The sequence below is a fragment of the Panthera tigris genome, chromosome B2 (genome assembly GCF_018350195.1).
Source record: "Panthera tigris isolate Pti1 chromosome B2, P.tigris_Pti1_mat1.1, whole genome shotgun sequence".
In the NCBI taxonomy this organism is placed as follows: Eukaryota; Metazoa; Chordata; class Mammalia; order Carnivora; family Felidae; genus Panthera; species Panthera tigris.
Window position 1 is genome coordinate 76,373,766 of NC_056664.1, and position 12,353 is coordinate 76,386,118.

At 36.9% G+C, this 12,353-nt stretch overlaps 1 protein-coding gene across 8 annotated transcripts in view; it reads right to left on the bottom strand.

Annotated features, from left to right (window-relative positions):
* Positions 1-12,353, bottom strand: part of SNX14 (sorting nexin 14) — a 77,298-nt gene that overhangs the window by 10,313 nt on the left and 54,632 nt on the right. For 7 of the 8 annotated variants that reach the window (XM_042986766.1, XM_042986763.1, XM_042986765.1 and 4 more), the window contains 4 exons: positions 6,781-6,982; positions 4,650-4,733; positions 2,433-2,533; positions 311-422 (listed from right to left, as the gene is read on the bottom strand). In XM_042986766.1, coding sequence (XP_042842700.1) covers positions 311-422; positions 2,433-2,533; positions 4,650-4,733; positions 6,781-6,982 — 499 coding nt within the window. The remainder of the gene's footprint in view (positions 1-310; positions 423-2,432; positions 2,534-4,649; positions 4,734-6,780; positions 6,983-12,353) is intronic. The other variant, XM_042986767.1, reaches the window with a different exon arrangement.

Genomic DNA, 12,353 nt, shown 5'->3' on the forward strand with positions numbered 1-12,353 from the left:
ACTACTCTTCCTTCATTAATCTGAAAATGCTGATTATTTCAGTTTATCCACTTCTTAAAAATTTTTAAGTATGTTTATTTATTTTAAGAGACAGAGACAGAGCACACCCATGGGGAAGGGACAGAGAGAGAGGGAGAAAGAGACAATCCCAAGCAGGCTTCACACTGCCAGCATGGAGCCTGATGCAGGGCTCAAATTCATGAACCGTGAGATCATGACCTGAATCGAAATCAACAAACACTTAACTGACTGAGCCACCCAGGCACCTCTCAGTTTATCCTCTCATACATGACTCTTTAAACTGACTTACCAAGATTTACATCTGGTAGTATCTTATCAAGAAATTGTGTTTCCCCGCCATTGGGGGAGAGAAAATCCGCCAGAAGTTGACTATTACTCAGTTCTGGATGCTGCAGAAGTTTCTTAAATGAAAAAGGAAAAAAAAGGGAAAAAACAGCTTAGTAACCAGAAGGGTGATCAAAACTATATTAAAATGATTAAAAAAACAATTATAAATCCTCAAAAGCTATTTTATCTTCAGAATAACAAAACTACATTTGTAGAAAGAATATATCACATAGCAGATAAGACTTCAACCTCTACAGTCAGACATGAAAGAATTTGAATTCTGGCTCTCTTCCATTTACCAGTGAGGTATCCCTAGAAAAGTTCCTAAACTACCTAAGAGTTTCCTCAAGTGTAAAATGAAGATAATACTACTCCTTTCTTTATAATGTTATTATATAAAGCATTTAGCACAGTACCTGATACACAGGAAGATTAAACATTATCTAATATTATTTCTGTGTCTCAACTATAAAACAAGTACTACAATATCTTGATAATTAAAAGAAGTTGGCACAAGGGTTTTGAAGAAAACTAAATGTAGAGATGTGAACTTGAAAAATTTGTTGTCTGTTCTTCTTGCAACACTATTTTCTTACAAGATAAACTGACTTTTTAAAGCCAAAATTAACCCAGTCTTACCTAATATTGTTTTGTAACTTGAAACAGTTGCAAAACTTTATGAGCAGAAATCTGTATAAATGAAATACCAGTAACAGCAACCTTTAGCTCCATATCACCAGAAAATACTCTTCTAGAATGCAGTACTTCCAATTCTTAGAAAGATTTAGTCCATTGAAATAATGGGTTAATGGTATCAACAAAGGCAAAGGTTAACACTCCTATATGCTGCATTCAAATATCCTTGCAGACATTAATAATTTAAAGTTAATAACATAATAATAATAAAATATTTCATATTTCAATTTTCACGCCACCAAAAACTTATATAATGAATATTTTCTGGGCTGAAGTATTCAAAAGTTTAAACAAAAGAAATAAAATGTAAATATTCCTTTATACTGTTGAGTATTTTTTTAACTTAAAATACTTACTTTGGGCAAAGAGGCATCCGAATTTAACTGAATACTTAATAAAATCTAAAAAATTTCATGGCCAAATAAAGAAAAGGTTTTTTTAGGGGGCATCTGGGTGGCTCAGTTGGTTAGGCGTCTGACTTTGACTCAGGTCATGATCTCACCGCCCATTAGTTCAAGGCCCACATCGGACTCTGCTGTCAGCACAGAGCCTGCTTGGGGATCTTCTGTCTCCCTCTCTCTCTGATCCTCCCCCACACCTTCTCTCTCAAAAATAAACAAACATTAAAAAAAAAGATGTTTTTAACAAAACAAAAAAAGTAAAAAGTATCCACTCTTTCATCTTAGGCACTTGATTAAAGAAAGATGGTCATTAATTTTATATTAGTCTCAAGTAAGCAACTTTTTTTTTTTTGAGAGAGAGCAAGCGAGCACACGAGCGAGCAGCCACAAGAAGGAGATGGATGGAGGGAGAAGAAGAGAGAGAATCCCAAGCAGGCTCTGGCTGTCAGTGCAGAGCCCAATGCAGGGCTCAATCTCACAACCTGAGCCGACACCAAGAGTCGGATGCTTAACTGACTGAGCCACCTAGGCGCCCCTCAAGTAAGTAACTTTTAAATTGACTGTATCAACAATGGAAAACACATACCAATTACATTGTTTATATAACACCATGTGCACACACTAAAAAATAAAATAAAATTCGGACACCTGAGTAGCTCAGGGGGACCCTGGGTGGCTCAGTCGGTTAAGCATCTGACTCTTGGTTTCAGCTCAGATCGTGATCTCACAGTTCGTGGGTTCAAGCCTGGCATCAGGCTCTGCACTGGCAGTGCAGTGCCTGCTTGGGATCCTCTGTCTCTCTCTCTCTCTGCCCCTCCCCTACTCACTCTCTCTGTCTCTTTCTCAAAAATAAATAAACTTAAAAAGAAAAGAATTTTAGAAGTCCACATTGACAGGTATTTATAAAGTAAAATATATATATACAAGAGAAAAAAAGATTAGAGAATGCTAGGATTAGCAATGTTTTAAATTAAGTTACTACCATACCTGTAGATATTCCTGAAATTCTTCTCTCTTTGACTTTAAGAATTCATAATTTTTGGGGCCAATGATCCTCTTGGAAGGAAGCTGGGCATCAGGAAATGTGCCTGAAATTAATATATATGTAAGTTATTACTATGTTCTGCTACCATCTTTAAAACCTAATTTATAATTCACTATGGCAAAATCAGATTCACAATGCTCTTACAGAGATGTGGCATTATCTTTTAAGTAATCTTGACAAAATCCATGAGCTTCACTTCAGAAGTCCAAACCAAAGAACCTGAATATACAGATATAGAAAATTTCACCAACTCTTCACTGACAAAGACTTATTTAGCCTTCGATACTAGTAAAAAAGCTTCAAAAACTTATCATGAGATTATCTTGAAGTTGGTGGGATTCTATTCAACAAAATCTTACAAAGAAATACCTACTCTATCATGGGAGAAAAGGTAGCATTCTGCTAATACTATACAAACTTAAAAAAACAAAATTTAAAAACCATGGACATTCAGGGCACCTGGGTGGCTCAGTTGATTGGGCATCTGACTTCGGCTCAGGTCGTGATCTCATGCTTCATGGGTTAGAGCCCCGCGTTGGGCTCTGTGCTAACAGCTCAGAGCCTAGAGCCTGCTTCAGATTCTGTCTCCCTCTCTCTCTGCCCTACCCCCTCTTACTGTGTCTCTGTCTCTCAAAAATGAATAAATGTTAAAAAAAAAAAATTAAAAAAAAATAAAAACAAAAAACATGGACATGCTTTCTCAAATAGGGCTGACCGGAAATTTAAATACCAAAAAAGAAAAATATTGTTGGGAATCCAATCAACTTAGGTTGATCCAGGACTTTAAAGTATAGAATAAATTATCTTCTCTCAATTCTAAACCCAAAGGAAAATTTCTCAGAGAAAGAACGAGACAAGAATGACATTGCACAAGACTGGCAGAGAAAAAGAAAAACCATTTTTTAAATTTATTTATTCATTTATTTATCTATCTATCTATCTATCTATCTATCTATTTATGAGAGAGCAAGCGGAGGGGGCAGAGGAAGAGAGAGAAGAGAATCTTAATTGTGTAGAGCCCGATGCAGGACTCAACCCCACGATCCTGGGATCATGACCTGAGCCAAAATCAAGGATCAGACGCTCAATCGAGTGAGCCACTCAGGCACTCCAAGAGAAAACCATTTAAAGACAAGTACAAATTCAAAATCTAAGCAAAAAGATTGGAATGGGACCTTGTATTTTTTTTTTTACCTTCCTGTAGTCTCTTTATCAAGTGTTTTACTTAGAGCACTTAGTAAAGAAGGGTAAAAAAGGTTCCTGTCTTCAATAGAGAACCAACCTGAATTTGGATCAGGGACACTCCACAAAGCTGGTCTAAAAGAAAAAGATTCAGAATACACAAATAGAACTCACCAATCTACATACAAAATGACTGGAAATACTTTATAACTACATCCTTGATATTAACTAAAATCGATAAGACAGACTGAGAGGTGAAGAGAATAACTAAAAAAAGGAAAGTGCTCCCCTTTTCTGATTGATCTAACCTTAAAAGAAATATTACAAGTTTTGTCTTCATATCTAAATCTAAGAGCTAAATCAAAACATTTGTCATGATTCAGAGCAAACATGTTTATCAAGAAAGATGGTAGTAAAAGAACAGAGCAACTCTAAAATGCCTGGTTTAAATTCTCTGCCACATGGAAATAAACAAAAATTAAACTGGAGAGAGAAACTTTTCTACAATACAATTAAACAATAGCTATCTTTTAAATTTTAATATTATTGAGGTGCCTGGGTGGCTCAATCAGTTAAGTGTCCAACTTTAGCTGAGGTCATGATCTTGCAGTTCGTGAGTTCAAGCCCCCTGTGTTGGGTTTTCTGCTGACAGCTCAGAGTCTGGAGCCTGCTTTGGATTCTGTCTCCCTCGCTCCCTGCCCCTCTCCCGCTCGTGCTCTCTCTTTCCCTCTCTCTCTCATAAATATTTTTTAAAAAATTAATAAGTAATACATGTATACTGTAAAAACTTCAAAAATATTTGTAAGCAGAAATAAGATAAAAACAGTACATTCCTATATTAACAGCAGTGTACATAAGTGTTAAGTATTACACTTCCTTGCATAATTACTTAAAATAAAAAAATGAATCTAGTTCAACAGCTTCTTCAAGAAAGCTAATACTAAAATGTAATGTTTTATACAAAAAGGACAACATACCATGAAACTCTGTTAGTTTTGATTCAAGTACATAGAATTCAAGATATCTTCTATAGACAGACCAATGTTCAGGCTCATGCCCAACTGTAAATTGAATGGATACACAGTAAGTAATAAATAATTTTATAAACTACTATTAGAAATTCTTCCAGTCTTAATGATTTATTATTTCTTAACATCACATTATTAACATATTTTATCCCATATCTTAATTTTAAATTTCTTAAGGGACTGATAAACTTCACCTATTTATGAAGTTATCTCAAAACACATTTTTCTAGAAAAGAATCATAGAGCTGACAGAAATTTAAAACAATTATACAGTCATGATTTTTAAGTGTCACAGAAATAAATTATGTATTTCATAAAAACTTGTAATCAATTTTGGGTCCCTCAAATATTTACCAATTGTCCTGATCTAATACAGTATAGAACAGCACTATCAAACAGAACTGTCTGAAATTCTGAAATGTTCTCTATTATCTGCATTAATATAGTAGATATTAGCCACATGTAGTTATTGATCACTTGAAATGTGACTATTGTAAGTAAGGAACTAAAATTTTAATATAATTTAATTTTAACTGGTACATGAGGCTAGTGGCTACCAAACTGAATAGCACAAAGTAATGGTTTACAGAATGAGTTGAGTCAGACTGCCTATTCCAATCCCAGCTTCCCCATTTATTAAGTGAACTAGAACAAATAACCTCACTGTGCCTTAAGTTGCTTAGAATAAAAATAATTGGGGCGCTGGGGTGGCTCAGTCAGTTTAGCATCTGACTCTTGATTTTGGCTCAAGTCATGATCTCAGGATCATGGGATTAAGCCCCGTGTCAGGCTCAGCACTGAGTATGGAGGCTGCTTGGGATTCTCTCTCTTCTTCTTTCTTTGCCCCTCTCCCCCCATCTCTCTCTCTCTGTCAAGAACAAATAAATAGGGGCGCCTAGGTGGCTCAATTGGTTAAGCGTCCAACTACAGCTCAGGTCATGATCTTGTGGTTTGTGGGTTCACACCCCACATCGGGCTCTGTGCTAACAGCTCAGAGCCTGTAGCGTCCTTCGGATTCTGTGTCTCCTCTCTCTGTCCCTCCCCTGCTCACACTCTGTCTGTCTGTATCTCTCTCTCAAAATAAATAAACATTAAAAAGTTTTTTTTTTAAAAGAACAAATAAATATTTTTAAATAAAAAAAAAAGAAAAACAAATAAGGGGAATTATTAGCACTGACCTTCATGCTGTAATACTTCATCAGTCCTCTCTCAAAACCATTTCCTAACACTGCCATTTTCTTTCCTTCTTTCACCACAAACAGTTCCCTCTTCCTGAGCTCAATTTTATCTTTCTGTTCATCATTCCCAAAATGTGCACAAGTTTGATGTGCTTTTGTTTACACTGAATGCCCTACTTCTTGGGCAAAAGCCAGGGTGGTGTCTGTTATCTCCTCATGGATACTATTTACACCTATATCTATTAGTCCACACCTGAAACAACCAAAAGAAGATAGGAAAACATGATGAAAACTTCTCACATTGTGTTTTATCACATTTTTATAAATTCTAATTAGCCCACAACAATGGAGGAGGAGAAATGCTGTCTTAATGAAATTGGTATAATACCTGATATAGTGCTATGTGGGTTACTAATAATAAGTATAATGGCTAATGATGGTAGCAAAACCATTAAAAGAACATTACATAAAATGCCCTGCTGCATTGTCAGGTGTCTCACAGGTGGCATATGCATTGGCTGAACAAACTAATTAGTTAAGTGGTACTAGAGATAACCTAGAAAAGCCTGTTTTCATTCAATTTTCTGTTCGGACACTTATCTTTTGAATGTTTGCTTATTTTTGAGAGAGAGAGAGGAGGAGAGACAGAGAAAGAAGAAGACAGAAGATCCCAAGCAGGCTCTGCACTGACAGCAGATGCAGGGCTTGAAACCCATGAACCGTGAGATCATGACCTGAGCCAAAGACGAATGCTCAACCAACTGAACCAACCAGGCGCCCCCAGACACTTATCTTTTGGACATGCAGTCATACTCAATAGTTAGAAATGGCAAAATGTTTACCATTCCTGATAAATAGACTAACTGGCACCTTTTGAGAAATGTATTCAGAGAACTTCCTACCTGCTCTTCTATCATTTCTTTCAACATCAATACAAAACACAGGTATTCTCTCCTTCTTCTCCTTCCTTTCAGAGGAGGGATCTTCAAAAAAGTCTACATATGGAATGCTAATTTTCCATGCAGCAAGGTTTCGGGGAGTATTAGGTGTGCTCACAGCTTCCACTGGAGAATCATCTTCCATTACAACAATACCTTCTTCAATCTAGAAAAAAAATCATCAGAAAAAAAATTTAACATTTCCAGGTCCTCAGACCTATAGCATACAAGATACAACTATAAAGAATGTGCCCATATAAATTCCTGATTTTCTACTATTCTGAAATTAAACGATAGTAAATTTTCTACTAAAAATATAAAGATAAAAAATTAAAACTAACAAGTTACTAGCATCAACTCCAGGTTTTGTCATATCACCTATATGTGCAAATTCCATAGAAAACAGAAAATAGGCACTTCAGAGACTAAAAATATTGAAAATACACAAGTATAAAAAAATATTTACCTTTGGTAATAAGAAGAAAAAATTAATGTACTGATATTTTTTCGTTTTGACAATATGTATTTAGAAAGAACCATAAAACAGTTTCAGCTAAGTACAGGTGGTCGCTGACTTAAGATAGTTAAACTTATGATTTTTCAAATTTACCAAGATGCAAAAGCGATATGCATTCAGCAGAAACTATACTTGGAATTTTTAAAAAATTTTTTGATGTTTATTTATTTAATTTGAGAGAGAGAAAGAGCACAAGCGGGGGAGGAAGAGGAACAGAGAGGGAGAAAGAGAGAGTCCCAAGCAGGTCCTGAGCTGTCAGCATGGAGCATGATGTGGGACTTGCAAGGTAAACAACCAATACATTATACAACCATTGTTTTTACTTTCAGTACAGTATTCAATAAATCACAAAGGTAAACAACCAATACACTATACAACCATTGTTTTTACTTTCACAAAGGTAAACACTAAATCACAAAGGTAAACAACCAATACACTATACAACCATTGTTTTTACTTTCAGTACAGTATTCAATAAATTACATAAGACAGTCAACACCTTATGATACAATGGGCCTTGAGTTAGAGGATTTTGCCCAACTGTAGGCTAATGTTAAGTGTTCAGAGCTTGTTTAAAGTAGGTTATTTTCAACTTATAATGGGTTTATCAGAATGTAATCCCATTGTAAGTTGAAAAGGATCTTTTAACTCCATTTCTGGGAATGCAGTCTAATGAAAGTATTTATTCCAAGTCAATCTTTTTAAAACTGTGGAAAAGATACAAGTATAAATATATTCACTACAGCTTAAGTAATGTCAAAAATGAAAAATGGCCTGAAAGGGATCCACCTTCATAGAATTAAGGTTATTTTTAGAAGGTCATCTCTTGGCTTCTAAAGTTTTCATAATATAAATGTCTAAAATAATATTTTAAAATACTACACGAAGAACAATTATTTTTAGAAAGAAATTTTATATTTATTTATTTATTTATTTTAACATTTATTCATTTTTGAGACAGAGACAGAGCAAGAACGGGGGAAGGTCAGAGAGAGAGGGAGACACAGAATCCGAAACAGGCTCCAGGCTGTGAGCTGTCAGCACAGAGCCCGACGTGGGGCTCGAACTCACAGACCGCGAGATCATGACCTGAGCCGAAGTCAGACGTCCAACCGACTGAGCCACCCAGGCGCCCCAGAAAGAAATTTTAAACATGTTCTAGAACTACACATACAGAAAGGAGGAAAAACTGTCCCAACCTAATTAAATTAGAAGAAATCCTCCAGAGAAGCCTGGGTGCCTCAGTAGGTTATGTGTCTAACTCTCGATTTCGGCTCAGGTCATGATCCCACAGTTTGTGGGTTCGAGCACTGCACCGTGCTTACACTGTGAGTGCGGAGCTGGCTTGGGATTCTTTCTCTCCCTCTCTTTGCCCCTCCCCTGCTCATGCTTGCTCACTCACTCTCTCTGTCTCAAGTAAACATTTTTAAAAAATTAGAAAAACTGGGATGCCTGGGTGGCTCAGTTGGTTAAGCGTCTGACTTCGGCTCAGGTCATGATCTCACAGTCCGTGAGTTTGAGCCCTGTGTCGGGCTCTGTGTTGGAGCCTGCTTCGGGTTCTGTGTCTCCGTCTTTCTCTGCCCCTCCCCCACTTGTGCTCTGTCTCTCTCTCTCTCTCTCAAAAATAAATAAAATTTTTAAAAAATTGGCAAAAAAAAAAAAAAAAAAAAGGAAGAAGAGAACCTCTGAATTGGCACATTAAAACACCTGGTCACTTATACATCTCAAATTCATGTTAAAGAAAGCCACATATTACAGATAAAACACATCCATCTTGAATATACTTTTTTAAGGCAATGAGTCAAAGATTTCTTGTACTTAACAAGAAATCTGAAAAGTCTATTCAGAGCAAACCAGTAGTGGAGAGAGATTTATTTCCACAATTTTAGCACCCTAACTTTCACTCTCAATTCTACTTCTTCCCACACCTGGCAGTCACCTTTTTTAAGTTTTATTCATGTTCTTAATGTTTATTTATTTTTGAGTGGGGGGAGGGGCAGAGAGAGGGAGACAGAGGATCCAAAGCAGGTTCCACACTGACAGCAGAGCCAGACATTGGGCTCGAACCCATGAACCATGACATCATGACCCAAGCCAAAGTCAGATAATTAACCAACTAAGTCACTCAGGTGCCCCAGTTTTATTTATTTTGAGAAAGAGAGAGAGAGAGAGAGAGAGAGAGAGAGGAAGGAGCACACACAAGTGGGGTAAGGGCAGAGAGAGAGAGAGTGAGAGAGAGAGAGAGAGAGAGAGAGAGAGAGAGAGCGCCCCAAGCAGATTCTGCACTGTTAGGGCAGAGCCTGATGCAAGGCTTGAACTTACGAACCACAAGATTATGACCTGAGCCAAAGTCAGATGCTTAACTGAATGAGCCACCCAGGTGCCTCAGCCACCTCTCTTCTAAGTGAATTCTCCTCCCCCACAAAGTCCCTTAGCAATTATTCTTTTTAAAAAAACATTTTTTTTAATGTTTATTTATTTTTGAGAGAGAGAGATAGCACACGAGCAGGGGAGGAGCAGAGAGAGAGGGAGACACAGAATCTGAAGACAGGCTCCAGGCTCTGAGCTGCCAGCACAGAGCCCGATGCAGGGCTCGAACTCACAAACCATGAGGTCATGACCTGAGCCGAAGCCAAACGCTCAACCAACTGAGCCACCCAGGCGCCCCGCAATTATTCTTTTCTTTCTTGTTCTAAAATAGCTTTCCATAATCCCTAATAAGACTGTTGGTGATCTTAGGAGGACCTCTTAATACTCTATTGAAAACAAAGTCATCAATTCCTAAAAAGGAAGGAAAAGAAACTATAAAAACAGATAATATGTGTTGGGTTTTGCCTTTTTGGGATAAGGCTATCTCCTTACACACCTGACACAAAAACAGAGAGAATTTGTGAGTGAAATGCCCACTCCACCATTTGGAGTCTGAGGTACAGGGCAGCATTTTCCATGGCTATTACAACTGTATTTTTGTCAATGGATTCAGCTTCTGAGATATCAGAAGGGTAAATCAATAATAAAATGATAGATAATTTGTTTAACAAGTTGACTAAATGCCAAAAAATAGACATTCTTGGGGTACCTGGCTAGCCCAGTCGGTGGAGCATGTAACTCTTGATCTCAAGGTCATGAGTTCAAGCCCCACACTGGACTCCATGCTGATAGCTTAGAGCTCGGAACCTGCTTCGGATTCTGTGTCTCCCTAGCTCTCTGCCCCTCCCCCACTCACGCTGTCTGTCTCAAAAATAAATAAAAACATTTAAAATTAAAAAACAAATTTAAAAAATTTTTAAAAATAGACATTCTTTTTTTCAAAAAATTTTTAATGTTTTATTTATTTTTAAGACAGAGACAGAGCATGCGTGGGGATGGGACAGAGAGAGAGGGAGACACAGAAGCTGAAGTAGGCTCCAGGCTCTGAGCTGCCAGCACAGAGCCCGACGCGGGGCTCGAACTCACGAACTATGAGATCATGACCTGAGCCGAGTTGGACACTTAACCAACCGAGCCACCCAGGCACCCCCAAAAAATAGACATTCTTAAATAAAAAGAACTTCCCCAAAATCAATCTAAGAAAGAAAATGGGAGAACAAAATTCTTAGCAACATAAAAATATCAATGAAACAAAGGACGTTTTAAAATGTATTTCTGTTACTGCTACCATTTAAAAGGTGTTTTTATCAAAAGAGGTTAATGAATAATCTCTAGACTATTCAGAGAATAATTATTCTAGTTAGAGAAATATTTATTTCTTCAAAGAATTTTGATGTTATATGATATTTTTTGAAAGTAAATAAATATTATAAACCAAAATTTTATGAAAAGGAGAATGAAGTACTTTCTTGTTTTCAAATAGATGTTTCTTCTACAAAGAGAATAGAGAATAAGGGCAGCAGAAGATAAAAGACAAAAAGATGTCCCCCTATTTCCTTGAGAAGTATTAACAGTCCCACTATTATATTTTCCTATGTGGAGATTAACTACCAATATACCATTGGGCATATTATATTCCAGAAGTCTATTTGCAAATCAGTTCTGAACTTGGGACAGATACATATATTTTCATACAGATTCAATCTTATACAGTGGACTTTGGTTCCCAGGCTAGTATACAAATGTCTATCTCACAATTTACATTCATATATTTATGAAAACTAATGCTATTCTAATACTGTATACTGATTACTATGCTTACCATATGCTAGGCACTGTTCTAAGCACTTTATGCATACTACTTATTAATCCTCACAACACCCTTAAGTAAGTTAGATACCGTAATCCCCATTTCACATGTGAGGAAACTAAATCACAATAAAATTAAGCAATTTACCCAAGGTCACATAGCAAGGCAATATTGCCACCAAATGATCACATCAATGTTTCTAAAAGAAAATGTCTTGAGGCGCCTGGGTAGCTCAGTCGGTTAAGTGTCCGACTTTGGTTCAGGTCATGATCTCACCAGTTCATGGGTTCGAGCCCCCCATCGCACTCTCAGAGCCTGGTGCCTGTTGCAGATTCCATGTCTCCCTCTCTCTCTGCCTCTCTCCTGCTTGTGCTCTGTCTCCATCTCTCTCAAAAATAAATAACGAACACTAAAAAAATTATTTAAAAAATAAAATAAGTAAAAGAAAATGTCTTCCAGTTCCCATATTTGAATCACAAAGTACTTTTTAGTTGCGGTAGTGAGAGTTTCCTCTAAACTTCTTAAACAAGACAAAGACAACTCTCTAAGGTCCCATAGCTAAAAACTAGCACAGCGCTGGGGAGCCTGGCTGGCTCAGTTGGAAGAATATGTGCCTCTGATCTCACGGTCATGAGCTGGAGCCCCACAGTGGGGGTAGAGATTACTTAAAAAAATAAACTTGAAAAGAAAAGAAAAGAAAAGAAAAGAAAAGAAAAGAAAAGAAAAGAAAAGAAAAGAAAAGAAAAGAAAAGAAAAGAAAAGAGAAAAGAAGAGAAGAGAGAAGAGAGAAGAGAAGAGAAGAGAAGAGAAGAGAAGAGAAGAGAAGAGAAAAGAAAAGAA